The sequence below is a fragment of the Bubalus bubalis genome, chromosome 14 (assembly GCF_019923935.1).
Source record: "Bubalus bubalis isolate 160015118507 breed Murrah chromosome 14, NDDB_SH_1, whole genome shotgun sequence".
Lineage (NCBI taxonomy): Eukaryota > Metazoa > Chordata > Mammalia > Artiodactyla > Bovidae > Bubalus > Bubalus bubalis.
Genome location: NC_059170.1, coordinates 73,450,577 through 73,468,901, shown reverse-complemented (window position 1 = coordinate 73,468,901; position 18,325 = coordinate 73,450,577). Strand labels below are relative to the sequence as shown.

General features: G+C 45.8%; 1 protein-coding gene across 14 annotated transcripts in view; it reads right to left on the bottom strand.

Moving 5' to 3' along the window:
• The window catches only part of KIF16B (kinesin family member 16B), a 298,517-nt gene that overhangs the window by 236,624 nt on the left and 43,568 nt on the right, over positions 1–18,325 (bottom strand). For all 14 annotated transcript variants that reach the window (XM_044928275.2, XM_044928274.2, XM_044928273.2 and 11 more), the window contains exons 4-7: positions 12,339–12,455; positions 10,101–10,198; positions 9,272–9,381; positions 1,683–1,825 (exon numbers count right to left, since the gene is read on the bottom strand). In XM_044928275.2, the coding sequence (XP_044784210.2) occupies positions 1,683–1,825; positions 9,272–9,381; positions 10,101–10,198; positions 12,339–12,455 (468 nt within the window). The remainder of the gene's footprint in view (positions 1–1,682; positions 1,826–9,271; positions 9,382–10,100; positions 10,199–12,338; positions 12,456–18,325) is intronic.

The window sequence follows — 18,325 nt, the reverse complement described above, 5'->3', positions numbered from 1 at the left end:
CTCAGCCATACATATACATGGATCCATTCCCCGCCAAACTCCCCTCCCATCCAGGCTGCCACATATGTTTGTGTGTTTATAACACAAGTTCAAGGGCTTCCCTCATAGCTCAGTTGGTAAAGAATCTGCCTACAATGCAGGAGACCCTGGTTTGATCCCTGGGTCGGGAAGATCCCCTGGAGAAGAAAATGGCAACCCACTCCAGTATTCTTGCCTGGAGAATCTCACGGACAGAGGAGCTGGGCAGGCTACTGTCCATGGGGTCACAAGAGTCAGACACGACTCAGCGACTAATCCACCAAAACAAGTTCTAATTATTTCCCACTCCTCACTGTGATCTCTCAGGGTAGATTAAGGTAGATAAAGGTAGATAAAATTAAGAAAAATTCTTAATTTTGTTGTTTCATTGGGCTTCTTCCTGATTACAATAATTATACTGGATACAATAGAAGCCGACCATCTGTGAGTCTTAAACTTTCTGAAGAAGTACGAATTCCATTATCCAAATCACTCATTCAACAAGGGCTGAGTCTGACCCTGGCAGAGAAGGAAGCTAGGCCCTGAGGGGCACTCACTCCATAAAGAAAAATATAAGTAAACAAATAATTAGTTTCGCTCTCACCTAAAATCTTGAACAGGACAAGCACAATGGCTTTGCAAAATATGATAAACATAGACAATTATGTGAAAGATCATCCAACCGTTATTTGATGTTAAAATACAATTTGTTTCACAATTATAAAATAGCAAAAATCTTAAATACTGTATTTTTTGGTTCTGAACTTTACCAAAATCTTACTTTCCCAAGACTTTTAACCCATGTTTTACAGTCTGAACCAAAATGCCAAGAAGAAATTACTGCATTTTGTTACAAAAGCGAGCCTCTTAGGAACTAGGGATGGCCACATCCTAATCCACATTAACCAGAAAACAGGAGAAAAACCAGTAAACGGAATAAAAGATACATTTCTGGAGAATTTATCAGGAGTTGTTTCAATTGACCTTGGATAATTTTTTCATCTTCTTTGCTCTCTGATCCCCCTCATGAATTATGCAAGTCTTTCTACCCGACATGCTCAATGGCTAACACAGGCCAGACTCCCCCAAACTCCTAATATGTGCTGAGCGCTGAGAGGACCCTAAACTTTTAGGCTCATTGGTTTAACTGGCCTCGGTGTTAACATTATTTCCCCCTAACATTATTTCATTTCCACGTGTGTTCTAAATGCTCTCCACCTCCAGATCAGAACATTAATACTTAAAAACATCCCTTGTCCTTTAATATCATCACAATTAGCATTGTGGGGTGAATTCCACGGAGCCATAAAGGACCACCCACCTTAGACCACTCAAGGTGATGAGTTCCTCACGTTGGCCTCCAGCTGCTCTGTCTGGCAACCCATTACCTACCACAGAGCTTGCAACAATGAAAACTCTGGCTTAATTAAACACAGAGCACCTTTTTTTTTTTTTTTTTTTATGTGGCGAACAGGGCAGAAGCCTGCTAAATATGTCTCAGGGGTCTTCATCAGGCTAATGTATTTCAAATGTAACGGCAGAGAAACCATCACACAGCTCAACAGTCTAAAGAACAAGAAAACAGCAGCGGGGCGCCTGTGAGGCGCCTGGCTCAGCGCAGCCGGCGCTGCCTACGCGCTCGGGGGCGGGGCGACGGCCCTCACCTGCGTGAACTTGATGGTGAAGATGGCGTGAGACCGGCTGCTGACGTCATTCATCCCGGTGGCGGCGGTGGTCCGGTTGATGTTTCCTGCGTCCATAAGCTCTTCAACATCACCGTAATTCTGAACTAAGTGTTTGGATAAATCTGAAAAAAAAGAGGGGGTGAAGAAATCTCCCCAATAGATAGTAGAGGGAAGAAGAGAGGTACCTCTACAAAATAATACACGACTGTAAAGATCTGTGGGCTTCCCAAATGGCACAGTGGCAAAAATCCGTTTGCCAATGCAGGAGACGAGGGTTCAATTCCTGGGTGGGGAAGATCCCCTGGAGAAGGAAATGGCAATACTCCACAATTCTTGCCTGGGAAATTGCATGGACAGAGGAGCCTGGCGGGCTACAGTCCATGGGGTGGCAAAGAGTCAGACACAACTGAGTGCACACACATCTGCACCTGTCCAAACCTGTGGTGGTTCCTAATGCAGACTCAGGAGCTAACTGCCTCGGGTCCAGCTCGGTGGCTGACCAGTGGACTCACATGGCTACGAAGAAATCATTTAACCTTATTGAGCCTTGGTCACCTCTCCTGATAGGGCTCGCCTATTGCATACAGTATTCAGGATAACCGTGAGATATCACCATCAACATCACTAGGCCTAGTCACAGTCAGGGAAAATGAAAACACTACCTCCAGGCAAAACACAACCACATTCTTTAAAATCCTTTTTAAAGAAACTTCATTCATTTTTTTGAGAAACATTCATATGCTCTTATAGTCAAAAACTACAAAAAGGACACTGTTCAAGGGTCTTTCCCCTCCACCATCTGATAACCTACCCCACACTTTCCTGTCAAGCAACCCAACATTCTTAGTTTTTCCAAAACTTTTCTAGAAATAAGCCATATGTATACAGGCCATTCAGTTCAGTTCAGTTCAGTCCGTCAGTCATGTCCAACTCTTTTCGACCCCATGAATTGCAGCAAGCAAGGCATCCCTGTCCATCACCAACACCCGGAGTTCACCCAAACTCATGTGCATCGAGTCGGTGATGCCATCCAGCCATCTCATCCTCTGTCGTCCCCTTCTCCTCCTGCCCCCAATCCCTCCCAGCATCAGGGTCTTTTCCAATGAGTCAACTCTTCGCATGAGGTGGCCAGGCCATTACATAAATATTAAACCATCTTTTTCCCCCTTTTACACATGGTAGCATACCACACACATTGTTTTGCATCTTGCTTTTTTCTGTGTAAAATACATTGAAGAATTTTGTGTATCAAAGTGATCCCTCGTTCATTTCTATGGCTGCAGAGCACTAGACTGTACTAGCACTAGATGGTATGTATACACCACAACCAATTGAATCGCCTCCTACTGAGATGACACTGTTGAGAGTTTGCTTTCAATACAAGCAACGCTGCTACAAATAATCTTGTACACAAGTTTTTATGAATATGTGAATAATTCTACAGAACAAATTTTTTTTCCAGATATTATACATTTATTTAAAACTTAGTTCTCACCTTGAGTATGCAAAATACAAACTCCACAAAATGTTCATTTTTTTACTTTGTAGTTTACAAATATACAAAATAGAAGTTGGCTTAAATTTATATTACATATTTATTAAGGCAAGGAACTATATAGAAAAAAACATTTGTTCTGCTTAAGGCATACTTGGGAATAAACCATTGTACAAATTATTGCACATCTGAAACCACAATATATAACAGACTATATAAAAGATTAACCAGATGTATTTAGTGGAGTTAGGTCATAAATGTAGATCAGAAGACAAAAACAGATTTTCCTTGTCAAAGCAAGCAGCAGTTTGAGAACTTTGGCCTCATCTGGTACCTTTAGAACCAAGACTTACCAAGAACCATCGTTTAGGCTATTAAACACCGTTTTCTGTACCTGGATTTCTTCCTCTTCTTCTAAGATCATCATAGTGGCTTTTAGAAGGCAAATAGAATACAATGTGATCTTTATGTTTATATTGCATCAAAACAATTCAGGGGGTTCTGGTCTTCCCTCCCCCCAACTTTCAGATCTAATTTATACCCTGATATCCACAACTTCCAGTCACCCTCCTTACAACTCACGTGTTTTAAGTCCAGAAATATATATTCAAGTTGGATTTAGAATTGGAATGCTAGAAGATCCAGTCACAGACCCCATCTGTTTTTTTGAGTTTGTCTTTTGGTTTCCTGTGTCTCCTGATTATCCATTCACAAGTTTACTCCTTGAGAACTTGACCATGATTGTAGTACTTTCTAGCTGGGTTCCTCCCCTCACAAGGAAGACAGTGTGAAAGGTAAAAAACGCTGAATTCTCTTCTGGCAGTGTGGGTTACATCCACTGTTTGGGGACTTAAAGGTGCCTCTTCACGTGTAAGACAAGGTGGTCGAACCTTGACACTGCCCGATGTGTCTGCCATAGGGCCTGGTCAGTTCATCTGAGCGGGCGAACTTCCACCCTCAGCCATCCCAGTCACTGTGGTAAGGTTTCGTACCTGTGTGGGGTGAGCAGGTGTGCCTTGAGATGAGAATTCTCCGTGCAGGTTTAGCCGCAGCCTGCATAATCACAAGCGTGAGAGGCCGTCCTTTTCCAGGGCCATGACCTTCTCCTCCTCCTTGGCTTGGGCTCCTCCGGCATGCAGGAACCGCCTGGCACGCGCTTGGTCATGGCGCGGTGGGACCTGCGTCTGCATCTGGTCGGGCAGGAAGGGAGGGTGGTTGGGCACAGGGTGGGGATGGAAGCCTGGGGGTAGCAGCAGGGCAGGATGACAGTCTGAGCTGCTCAGCAGTTCCTCGGCACCCAGGGTCGGGGTAGCCCTGCCGGGGAGCTGCCACCCCAGGGGAAAGTTGTGTGCAGGGAGCCGGTGGCCACTGCTAAGCGGAGGTCCAGTGCCCAAGCGGGCCCCGAGGGGCCGACCAACGGTGCACGAGGAGACAGCCTCCCGCTCGATCTTCGGGCACATGCGCAGTGATCTGCCGCTGTAGGGCCCAGCACCACCGAGTGGCTGCCATCCGGGCTGCCTGTGTGAACACTGATGACCGAGCGGTACTCGCAACCAGGGGCACTCGCTACCAGGGGCACTCAGGCAAACGTGCCCGTCAGTCCACCACGTGGCGGCTGCAGCGGAATGCACACCGGGTCCAATTCAGGCCGCAGAAGCGCGGCCACGAAGCCGCCAGAGAGGCTCACGTCACTGCTGTTGCCGGGTTGAAGGGAGACGTTGGACGTAGTGCAGACTCCCGGCTGCAGAGGCAGCTGAGCCCGGGTCGCCCCTGGCCCGGATCAATCGCTGAGGCTGCAGGTGGAGAGCACACTGGCAGGGCCGCTGCTCCACGGGGAGGGCGAGAATGAGGCTGATGTTTACCAGGACGCCATGGCAGCCACGGGCTCCTAATGCGACAGTGAGCTGGAGAGGATCACTGAACTCTCCCGCCTCCCTCCAGAGCAGGAGGGCTGGGCTGCGGCCGCAAACTCCACCACTCTCCAGGTCGGTGGCCGCTGCCAGGTCGTAGGGGCAGCCGGGAAGCACCCGGGAAGCCGCTTCATGTGGGGGAGCTCCTCCTGCCAGCGGTCATTCGGGGCACCTCATCCTTCCCACCGACCGGACGCGAACGTGGGGAGGCACGTGAGCAGCGCCTCGCTGGCGGCCACATCAGACTCGCCAGGTGGCTCATTAACGTGGGGGCCCAAAAGGTCCTCGGGAGTCCGAAGCGGTAGGAGTATCCGAACCCCAAAGTCAACGAAGAGGAAAAAAATTTAGAAATGAAGCCAAAACCAAACCGCAAATTGCCCGACATCCTTCTTCTTTGGATTAAATACAAAAGGGAGATGCCTTTAAAATAAAAGTTGCTTTGTAAACAAAAGTTCTTTAAAAAGTTGTAAACTCGTAAAAATGGACAATCAGCAAAGCGTGTTAAGCAGGGCCGGTGGCCAGGCTGTGCTCTCTGCGACTCAGCAGCGTCGCCCACCGCTGTTGGTCGCCGTGGGCGCAGAGGCTTCGGCCGGGTGGCGCATGGCCGACGCGGCCAGCTGAGGCTGGCCACGGGGGCGCGGGTCTGCGGACCAGGTAGCGGCGCGAGGCGCGGGGTCAAGGGGGCTGTGCGGGGCGCTTGGACGCCGGCGAGCAGGGTCGGAGGCGGGGCCAGAGAGGCGGGGAAGGGCACTTGGCCCACCACCGCCTCTGCCCACCGCACGCCCTCAGCAGCGCTCTCTCTCTCAGGCCGGGGAATTGCCCTAGAATACTGTCTAGTCAAGGCTACGGTTTTTCCAGTGGTCATGTATGGATGTGAGAGTGGACTATAAAGAGGGCTGAGCACAGAAATGATGCTTTTGAACTGTGGTATTGGAGAAGACTCTTGAGAGTCCCTTGGACTGCAAGGAGATCCAACCAGTCCATCCTAAGGGAAATGAGTCCTGGGTGTTCATTGGAAGGACTGATGTTAAAGCTGAAACTCCAATACTTTGGCCACCTGATGTGAAGAGCTGACTCATTTGAAAAGACCCTGATGTTCAGAAAGATTGAAGACAGGAGAAGGGGACGACAGAGGATGAGATGGTTGGACAGCATCACTGACTCGATGGACGTGAGTCTGAGTGAACTCTGGGAGTTGGTGATGGACAGGGAGGCCTGGTGTGCTGCAGTCCATGGGGTCACAGGGAGTCGGACACAACTAAGGGACTGAAATGAACTTAACTGAAATTCTTAAGAGGTGGAATTTCCAGATTGAAGCATATACAAAATGTTGATGGATATTGCAGAACTGTCGTCCATAGAACGCAATTTACACACAACAATAACAATGCAAAAGACTGCCTGTCTCCCAACACTGTCCCATCAGGTTCCTTACAGCTGCTGGGGACAGGTAGCAGAAGCTATCTCAAAGAATTTTTATTCTGCTTTCCTCTGATTATTAGTGATGTCAATCTTTCTTTCCTTCATTTAAAAATCATGCGTATTTCCAGGTGGCCAACAGACAAATGAAAAGATGCTCAACATTATTAGATAAATGCAAATCAAAAGTACAGGGTACTCCCTCACCCCTGGTCAGAATGGCCATCATTTTAAAAATCTACAGATAAATGCTGGAGGGGATATGGAGAAAAGGGAACCCTCCTACTCTGCTGGTGGCAATGTAAGCTGGTGCAGCCACTGTGGAAACAGTATAAAGGTTCATCAGAAAACTGTAAGGAGAATTACGTATGCTCCAGCAATCCCATTCCTAGACACACAGACAGACAAGATACATGCACCGCTATGTTTGCAGCAGCACTATCTACAATAGCCGAGGCATGGAAACAACCTCGACATCCATCAACAGATGAAGGGGTAAATCAAGATGCGAGATACACACGCAATTAATGCCATGTGCAGCAACATGGATCCAACTAGACATTATCATGCTAAGTGAATTAAGTCAGAAAGAAAAAGACAAATACCATATGGTATCACTTCTATGTGGAATCTAAAATATGGCACAAATGAACCTATCTATTAAACAGAAACAGAATCACAGACATGGACCAAGGACTGGTGGTTGCCAAGGGTGAGGGGGTTGTGGGAGGAATGGAGTTGGAGGCTGAGGTCAGCAGATGTAAGCTATTATATATAGAAGGGATAAACAACAAGGTCCTACTGTATAGCACTAAGGACTATATTCAATATCCTATTATAAACCATAATGGAAAAGAGTATTTTTTTAATGTGTATATATATACACACACATACATACATATAAATGTATAAATGTATAACTGAATCACTGCTGTACAGCAGAAATTAACACAACATTGTAAATTAATTTTTTAAAATACTGATTAAAAATCATCACTATTTCTGTGGACAACCTAGTCATATCCTGTGTTCATTTTTCTCCTTGGCAGTGGAGCTGTCCATAATTTACAGGAGCTCCTTATATATTAGGAAAACAAGTCCTTTGTCTGAAACTTGAATTGAAAATATCCTCTCCACCTTGTAAGTTGTTTTTTCACTTTGCCTGTGGTGCTTCTACCAAGTATAAAGTTCATTTTTTGTTTTGTTTCAGCATTTCAAATTTAACACTTTTATTTCATGGCTTCTGGATTTTAAGTAAAAAATTTTAAAAGACCTCCCTTCTCTAAATTTCCAGAAAAAAATAATCCAGGGTTTCTTGCAGTCGTTATGTCACCTTTTACATTTAAAATCTGCCATTTACTTTAGTACAAAAACTGAGCTCTGGTACCAATTTTTTATCTTTCCCTCCCAGACAACTTAATAATCCATATTCCCCCAGTGTTTGAATAGCAGATTTATCAGAAACTAAATCCCCATTAAGTATTGACAGTAGATTCTGGATTTTTACCCTGCTTGATTAACCTGTCTTTCCACAAACCCAGCTCTATGGTATGTCTTAACATTTGATAAGACAGTTAAAGGGAAAAGGCAGTTAGGCTAAAAACTATTAACGATAGTATTTATCCCACACTCCATGGAACAAATACATAGTTATTCACCTTGCTGTGGGCATGAAACACAAAAGTTCAATCGAAAATTTACTAAAATGCAGATGGGATCCTGTTAGCACACCTGGTTTTCCAGGTGAAAAAGACAACAGAAGTAGAAACATCTTTGAATCCATGACCAGTTCTCAGCCTTGCCTCCAATGAAACACGCAGGAAGGACATCACCACAATAGGAGATAGGAGAGCCTGTCTGTGTGCGATTCCTAGTCTCCAGCCTCACCTCAGCTGCCTCACACAGAGGATGTGCAGAGCTGACTATTCTAAGGATAGCCTTCCGTCCAGCCTGTTTTTAAAACAGTTTGCAGGAGCCAGTCCTTTACCCATCACTCCTTGGGACAGTCCTCCAAATGGACAGTGACCCGACGAATGTATCACAACACAAAGGGCGAGAACACAGCACGGGAACTTCGAACACTCTTCCCAAAGGTGAGAGGTCTCAGAATCACCCTACAGTCTTGTTACCGTTAAGATGAGTAAAAACACACCCCTGAAATGCAACGCCATTTAAAGAAGCTATAGAGTTACTTATCTTGCCTGAAAACTTTGGAAAATAAGTTTCTGGAGTTCTTAAAGGTAGACACGATCTATTGGCAAGCCATGCAAGATCAGCTAATGGCCAGTAAAGTAGAAGCACATTAAATGAATAGAGCACAGTGGCGTGCTAACTTGCTTCAGTCGTGTCGGACTCTATAGACCGTAGAGTCAGACTCTACAGACTCTACAGTTGGACTCTACAGACTCTGTAGACTATAGCCCACCAGGCTGCTCTGTCCATGGGATTCTCCAAGCAAAAGTACTGGAGTGGGTTGCCGTGCCCTCCTCCAAGGAATCTTCCCAACCCAGGGATCAAACCCCACGTCTCTTACGTCTCCCGCATTGGCAGGTGGTTTCTTTGCCACTAGTACCACCTGGGAAGCCCCAGTGTTCAGTGGCAGCACGTGTAATTTTTACTATAATTAAACTCCAAAATTAAATTTTTTAGATGTCACCATTATCCTTCATTTCTTTTTCTCTGAAACTATTATTCTTAACAAAAACTCCCAAGAAGAAAAGAGCTGTGAAAACATCCACTCTTACCTTCCACATAAGGCCCCTCTTTTGGATGCTCACGGACTCTTAGATTGAAGGTTTTGGATGACTTCCGCCTAAGAAGATCTCTCACACGTTCATTATAAATTTCTAAGTAGCTAAAAATGTCAAACAGAGTTGAATTCAGTAAAATTACTGCAGGCACTAATAACAACAACAGCAGCAGCATACATTTACGGGAGATAACTACGTATCAGGTACAGCACTTTACGGGGATTATTTCCTTTAATCCCTACAACAGCTCAAAGGTAGGTACTATCTTCCTCGTCTTACACATTAGGCAGCAGAGACTTGGGGTGATTTAAACAGCCTGTCCAAGGCCTCACAGCCTCCAAGAGCTCAGGCAGCCAGGAGAATACCCTGATTGCCATATCTGCCCCCAAACCACTGACTAAACTGCCTCTCCACACAGGTGTAAGTTCAAGGAGAGGCGGGAAAAAACACCTCCACCGCCCAGATTTATTTAAAGATCAGAATGACAGTGATCCAATCAACATAAAGAATAACACAAACCTTATTCAAATAAAAGAATAAGGCAAGTGGGTACAAACTGAAAGGTCAAAAGCTCACTGCATTTGAGATGAGCATCATACATTAATTTCAGACCAGGCTGGGTTACCTCCACTAACCTCCAAAGCCCTCATCCAAATGGTACCCAAGGAGGTCACTGAACACATTTGTGCTTTGAGCTTGACTTCCAACCAGCACAGCACAGGATGGGGAAAGGCAGACTCTCCTCTCAGGGATGCAAAGGCCGTATCCATTCCTCATGCCTTGAATCAAGCTCACACACACTCACTCAAGGCACAGGCCCTACCTGACTTCAGTTCGAAAAGACGCCTCATCCCATCTGGTGGTTTCATTTATCTGACTGAAGAGCCCTTCGCAGATCCGGGGTATTAAGCCAGAATCGCCCTGCAGTGGGAAAGAGGGGTGCCTCAGCTGTAACTTGAAATAAAAGCACCTGATGATTGCATTTGCAATGGGCTGGGGTGGACTTAGACTCTGGGGGCCTACAGGCCCACCCCAGGGACCTGGGCTCACCACTCACCCCTTCCAGGACTACTTCCTATCCTCTGAAATAAGAGGATTGAGCCTTCTAATTTCTACATGCTGGGACCATAGTAATAGACAGTTGTCAGCTGTCAATCAGCTAAATCGTGGCTTGCAAACATAAGATGTATTCTCTAGCTCTCAAACCAGAGAGTCTACTGCTGTAAAACAAATGTTAAAAAATTTGATCTGGTCAAAGGACAAAAAAAGCTGAAATACACACTGGGCAGAAACCTTAGGAAGTCCTCAAAGAAGCTATTTGTCTTACAAAGGAGCTGATGACCACATTAAGACATACAGACCGTGATGCACTAATTCCTACCCTGTCCTCCCTCGACAGAAAGGTTTCAGTACATCACATTACTTATGTGACGTGGGTGTAATTATAGTATTCATGTTTCAGTCGGCAATGACAAGCTGACGAGCCTCAGAATGGTACCAAAGACAAGGAAAAATGCTCCTGTTAGAAGGTCAAACTGAGGTTTCAATGTTTTCTTCTGAAATCTCTCTCTCCTCACACCTAATCTCCCATTCCCCCCACCCAAAAAAGATATATATACATATATATACACATTTATATATATATCATCACAAGGTTTAGGAGAACTTTTTTTCCTTTACACCATTAAATCAGTACCAATTCTTATAAAATAAAAATTGGCCCTTTCACCACATTTTTTGTTCTTACTTTAAAAAATCAAATAAAAAAAGAATACTCAAATGGTACTCAATTGTAAGGTCAGAGAAAAACAGCTGTAACTTGTGAGTGCTTTATAAATGCATAAACTAGCTAAGAGGAAATCAACAAGCAAAAAAAAAATTTTTTTTTTCTATTTTTTGGCCACACATGGCATGTGGTATCTTAGTTCCCTGACCAGGCATCACAACAATGCCTACTGCAGTGGAAGCTCAGAGTCTTAACCACTGGACCACTGGGGTAGTCCCAGAAATTTCATTTTTAGAGAAGGCTTTTCTTCCCAAAGCACAGCAGGAAAGAAGGAAGGGTGGAGTAATGGTAAAAGGAAATGTGAAACTCTTGAAATCATCGGTTCTTCGGTTCTTCTCTTATTTTTCGTTGCTTCTCAGGACTGAGGATTCGCAGCACTGCATTTACTTCTACTACAAAGAAGACGCCTGGATTTAAGGAGCCAGGACACACGGGCTGAAAGGCTTTCATCCAGAAAGACCTATCCTCCTTCAATGCATTACTTCTCCCACGAACCACCGAACCTGCAGCATCTGGGCCACCTCTGAGCCTGCCAGCAGGAAGCCCAGCCAAGCTCTGCTAGGTCCTCGACTCTCAGAGTCAGTGAACAATTTTCCAAACCATGACATGAGAGAAGTAAAACACACCAGCACTGTCCAGGTCTGGAGAAAACACAGAACGGGATAAGGTTCTACAATCACTCCCAGCTTCTCCTCTGCCGTCTATTTTGGGGCAAGTATAATTTTAATGTCCTTAATTTATATAGCATGACTACTAAACTCTACACACTGTGTTTTATAACTGTGTAGACTCTATAAAACCCATGTAATTCTTACACTTTTCATGTATTCAGTGGATTTATGCAGTACCTTTCCACCAATGAGATTCTTTTTTTTTTTTTTTTACATTTTTCTTGGGCAAAAGTGTTTTGAATAATTTTAAAAAGAACAGAATTCAGTAATTTTATTCAAACTGTTGGGTTGGCAGAAAAGAAGAATAAATTACTTGCGGGCCCAGCACACTTTTTTTTTTATAAGATTATAAAGCCTTTAAAAACAGAAAAGGAACTGAGACTCCTATCCATTATTCATGCTTATAAACTTAAAACTGTTTCTAATTTTAAAATCTCTCAGAGGAAATTTCATCCCACTTATTACTGAGTTTTATCTTACTACTAAAGAATGATAAGAACACGAAAAGCATGTTTAGTACCAACCACGTAGACAAAAGGGACATTCTCATCAGTCCAAAGAGAAAATGAGAAATTTGCTTCCCAACACAGTGTAAGCCACGTACAGAGTCTCCCATCATAGTGTATGACTTTCCTGATCCGGTCTGCCCGTATGCAAAGACACAAGCGTTATAACCTTCGAACGCAGACTTCACGACATCTGTGCCAAGGGTTTTGAAAACCTGGAAGCAAAAAAACAAAAAGATATAATTAACCATGGATTTTAATAGAAGCCCCTTCAGTGCTGACAGTATTCTTCAATACTACATTCATAGGATTATACCATGTAAAGAAATCACTGAAGAGCTGTTAACAACAGAATACGTGTACTCCAGTTTTTAATCAAAAAGAAACTTCTTAACAAAGCAAAAAGCAATCTCATCCTTTTTCCCACTTAAGTTAACAAAAGATTCCTAAAACATAAAAAGGCAAACAAGGCGAAGTGACGATCATGTACAGAAGCAGAGACAATTTTAAAGCATGGTGACTTACCATCTCAGAAGTAAATAAACATATAAAGTGATTCATTCTACACCAGAGCTTCCATAAACTAAATATTCAAAACCTGAAAGTCATAGCAGCCAGAAGTAATGGCCCAAACCATGCCAAATCAATGCCATCATTTTAAGGATACGGCTATTCATCAGTCTCCAGAGGCTCTCACGAGCTGAGTGACAGGTGGGTGCGGGTGAGGCTGGGATGGTGGGCTCCATCAAGTCAGAGTCCAGTTGATTTTCCCTCTTTGGATCTTTTCAAAGGAAGATGAGCTTTGTGGGGTTTGTGACGGTGCTCACAGTCCTGAGTCCATGTCCACTGTACCCTATAACCGCAGTGGGACACTCGGGAATGGAAGGGAGTGAAGGACAAATGCTTGACCTACATGATCAATGGGAATGAAGCAAACTGAGATGCCTAGTCATCCTACTTACCCCAGCGAGGGAGGGGACCAGCCAAAGCTTTCTAACCCCCACCTGCCTTTCAGGTTGCCTCCTGGCCTCTCGGACCAGGACACCAAGGGCACAAAGAACACCTCCCTCCTTCAAAAACAAGTCACATCAGCAGCTGAAGAGACAGCAGAGAGCGGGGGTGCGATCAGGTTCTCAGAGCAGGAAGAGGTGTGGGATGCACACAGGCCGGGGCAGGATCCACATCAGCCCAGCAGGAGAGCGGAGTCTCCAGGAGCGACACTGCTTGAACCGACTCTAGAAACACCGCCTTCCCGAGGGGGCCTGGGCCCTCCGGGCAGACCCCACCCCAGACAGCCTTATGACCACCGGCCGCCTGCTCCCCTCTTCCCAGGTAAGCGTCCCGCCAACCTACACGGGCTGTCAGCCAGGACGCCTCCGGCCCATCGTCCTGCCCTCCTGTTCAGGCTTCGTCTCCTCGTCAGAGGTGTACAGCCTACCCCTTCAACCAGGCTGTCTCCACGGAGGACCTCCCATTACCCTCCTTCACTCTGACTTAAGTTTCATCCACTTCCACTTTAGGAGCTGACATCTTCTGGTCTTTTTCTCACAGTCAGATGACTAACTCAACCTTCAACTGTATTTGTGACCCACTCTTGGGGCAAGCCGTGCCACCAGGTCCGCTGTCCTGGGGAGAGGCGAGGCAGCGGGCCTGCAGCCGCCGCAGGGCTGGGAACCACAGCCACCTCCCCAGCCCCGGCCCGCGCGCCGCTGAGCATTGGCCTGGAGGCCCAAGCCCACACTGAAGGCCTTCCTTCACCCCCTCCACACACATCCACACACACACACACTTCCGTGAAGGAGAACCAGGAATCCCACAGGGACCTTGGGCTCCAGACTAACCATCTGAGAGGCTGGTTTTCACCACCGTATAAAGAATAGGAAGAAAACTGTAAATATTTATTTAATTCTTCCTGATCAGACAAAAAACCAAATGACAGATTATCATTTTTAACACTTCACAGGGTGCCAGTGGAGAGGAAGAACAACCTTCCCAAAGCTTCCCAAAGAATAAAGGAACAATCTCTCATACTTTTGTCTGGGGCTAAAACAAAGTCACGGAAAATACCATATTTAAACCAAACCCCAGGGACTTCCCTGGTGGCCCAGTGGCTAAGACTCCACGCTTCCCCTGAAGGGGGCCTGAGTTCCTTCCATTCCTGGGCAGGGAACTCAGATCCCACATGCCGCAGGGTGTGGCCCAAATAATAACAATAATAAAAAACAAACCCCAAAGTTTTCAAGATAGAATTCTTTCCTTGGGTTAAAATCCACACCTGCCACTTTACTCTTTGTTTATTCTCTAGAAATCTACTCAACTGGTACTCCACCTGACTCAGGCGGCCTGGGTGTAAGGCAGAGGCTGGTGGACAGGACCCTACAACTGGCACAGAAAAACGCAGGCCCCGAGGGGCTGAGATGCAGGCCTGGCTCCGTCTCAGCTTCAAGTTGGCTGGGGACCCAGAGAATCAGTGGGATGGTGCACACACCTCTGGGCCCCCAGCAGGGAAATGGGCTCCCCATGGCAGCTCCCACCAAGGACTTGTCGACCAACCAAGGTGGGGAAGGAGGGGCCGCTGGATGGGCTGACGGGCTGCCCTCCTGGCCAGGGACCCGGAGACCCGCCACGCTTGCTGAGAGGCTTAAAGCCGATTCCAGAGCAAAGGGAGGCACTACGGGGCCTCGCTGGAGGGCAACTGCCCACAGAGGGGCACTTGCAAACAAAAGACTCTCCATCCAGATGTCAAGGGGGAGATTTTAGGTCTCAAGTTTCTCTGGGGTTGAATCAAGGAACAGGCAAGCGTGAGAGCAGAGCCTCCCTTTGGAGTTGGAAGAACCATTAAGAAAATCAGACCTTACTTAAATGGTCTTTAATCAAGATGAGTATGGACTTTTAACTGCTCACTGATTTTTTTTTCTAAATTTAAAATTAATTTGGAAGGAAGAAATATTAACCGTCATCTTACTTGGAATTTATTTAATATTATGGGAAACTTGACTTGTACTACAGTAACGGGCATGATATACTGTCTCAAGGTGCCCTTACATTTTAATCATTTTTAAAGAGAAGAAAAAGACAAAGGGTGACTTCATGCACACTAAGCTAGGGATCTTCCCCGTATACAGCAGGTATGTGACCTGTCAGCTCAGCTCCTGGGCAGGAGCTGCCAGCGTAAAAATGTGAGACCACACAACACCAGCTAATAAAATCAGAGATGAGGATTGCCTTTTGAACAGAGTAGAAAATGGGTGTTTCCCCCAAAATGCCAAACTTAATTAGAAAAAGAGATCAGATTTGTGGTTACAAAGGTGGGAAGTAGGGAGAGAGAGAACTGGAAGAAGTTGGACAAGAGGTACAACCCTGCAGTTATTAGAGAAATAAACACTAAGGATGCAACATAAAAGAATGACGACTACAGCGGACACTGCCGCACAGTGTACAGTAAAGCTGTTAAGAGAGCAGATCTTAAGAGCTGTCATCACAAGGAGAATTGTTTTCTTTTTCTTTTCCTTGTATCTATATGAGAAGACGGATGTCAGCTGAACCTACTGTGGTCATCGTTTCACAAGATATATAAAGCAAACCACCTTGCTGTATACCTTAAACTTACATGGTGATGTATGTCAATTACTTCTCAGTAAAACTTGGGGGGGAAAAAATGCAAAAATAGGTATTTTCCTGTATCTCTGCTGGTTCTATTAACATGTGGTTCTACCAGAAAGCAGCATTCACTCACATATCTCCAAAGGTTTTATCAGTTTTGAAGTGAGTATAAATAACCTGAGACTGTTCAGAGTCAAGGAACCCAAACATCTGAAGCTCAGACCAGAAGCCGGGAAGTGTGCTCCTGAGTTGAGAACTCTTCATATTCTCACTATTTTTAACTCTGGGCAGGTATTTCTGCCTCCTGTTACTGCTTCCCTGACCTTAACTCTCACTGCATCCAGGAGCTGTCACCTGTTCCCATAAATGGACCACCAACCACAGACGAGGCTTCTTGGTTAGCAAAAGCACGCTAAGCACCTCCAGGGGGCCAGGCCCTGCTGTCCACGCCACCACTGCCTGGGATTTCCCTCAGCACAGCCCCTGTCCCTAGGGTCCTCAAACCCAGGTTCCATGTGGGGAAAGCCAGCCACTAGCCAGGTAAGTCAGGAGGAAAGGCTTCGTGGCACTTCCTTCATCCTCTGGTGAAGACGCTCTAAGGAGGGGGAAGGAACCAGCTTTCCCCATAAACTCTCTCACACCGGTCACCTCATCCCCAACCCTACACAAAAGCCCAAGTCCAGATTCCACATTCTGTTCTTCGCCAAACTCCTAGCTACCAACATTGATAAGTCCACTAATCTCAGGACCAAAGTTATCTTCATTCCCTCGCTAGCCCATTTACTCACTCAACTGGGTGGCCCTGTCCACCTGTCACTGAGAACACACCAACCCTTTCTCCTATACCCTGAAGGCCTTCCAGTGGCATCTCCTCTGCCCTGTACAGCAGCCCTAGGATTTCTACGCTGCCCAGTTTGGCTTCACTCATGGCTCAGACAGTAAAGCGTCTGCCCGCAACACAGGCGACCCGGGTTCGAGCCCTGGCTTGGGAAGATCCCCTGGAGAAGGAAATGGCAACCCACTCCAGTATTCTTGCCTGGAGAATCCCATGGACAGAGGAGCCTGGTAGGTTACAGTCCATGGGGTTGCAAAGAGTTGGACACGACTGAGCGACTTCACTTTCTTTCAATTCAGTGGATTAGATCTACAGACTTGATCTAATCCACTGAGTTATTTACCCTGAGTCTCTCTGACAAGAAAATTGGAGCTATCGTTGACCTCGTTTGGTTCCTGAGGGGCTTAAACAGGCAGCGGCCATGAGCACCCAGCAGCATTTTCTGAGTCCGGGGCACATTCCAGCAACACCAGTCCCCGCTGCGTCTCCCTGCCCCTCCCGCGCGCCAGGCACCTCCCGTCCGCTCACAGCCCCCACTCCTTCTGCCGTGGTCCTGTCTACGTTTCCCTGATGGTGAATCGACATCTTCCAGATCCAATCCCTCCAGGCTCTTCCTTGGAACAACTTCTCCAAGTTCACAGCCCATCTTAACTCTAACCCAGCACTTATATCGCCTCAGAAAGCCGTCTCCACCAAACTTTTCTAAACCAACTACATTTCTCAGATTAAGGAGTATGCACGTCATCTGGGGTTCTTCTAAAAATGCAGTTTGGTTCAGCGGGAATAGTCCCTGAAATTCTGCATTTCTAACACTTCCTCCGGCAATGCTGAGATTCCAGCACGTGGACACACCAGATAACAAGAAACTAGATGATGATACCACTTCAAGATGCTACCACATGGGTAGGACGGCCAGGTTGGGAATTCTATTAGGTTGGCTGGAATACATTCTTAAATAAATGTGGTTATGTTATACATCATTTTAATGCACATTTCTCGCTTTATGCTTTGCTAGTGATTTATTACTTGCTGTGTATTTTATATTTATTTTGGACTATGGAAATGATGTTAGACAAAAAGCAAATTCGAGTGATTTCCTTACTCAAGTTCAAAATGGGTTGAAAGGACCAGAGACAACTCACAACATGAGTAACACATTTGGCCCAGGAACTGCTAATGGATGTTCAGTGCAGCGGTGGTTCAAGAAGTTCTGCAAAGGAGTGCCTTGAAGATGAGAAGTGCAACGGCCAGCCATTGGAAGCTGACAATGACAACTGAGAGCCATCATCAAAGCTGATCCTCTTACAACTACACAAGAAGTTGCCAAAGAACTCAGCGTCAACCATTCTACGGTCGTTCAGCATTTGAAGCAACTTGGAAAGGTGAAAAAGCTCAGTAAGCGGGTGCCTCATGAGCTGACCACAAATCTAAAAAAAAAAATCGTTGTTCTGAAGTATCATCTCCTCTTATTCTATGCAACAATGAACTATTTCTCAATTAGATTGGGACGTGCAACGAAAAGTGGATTTTATACAACAACCAGCTCAGTGGTTGGACCGTGAAGCTCCAAAGTACTTCCCAAAGCCAAACTCGCACCAAAAAAAGGCCGTGGTCACTGTTCAGTGGTCTGCTGCCGATCTGATCCAC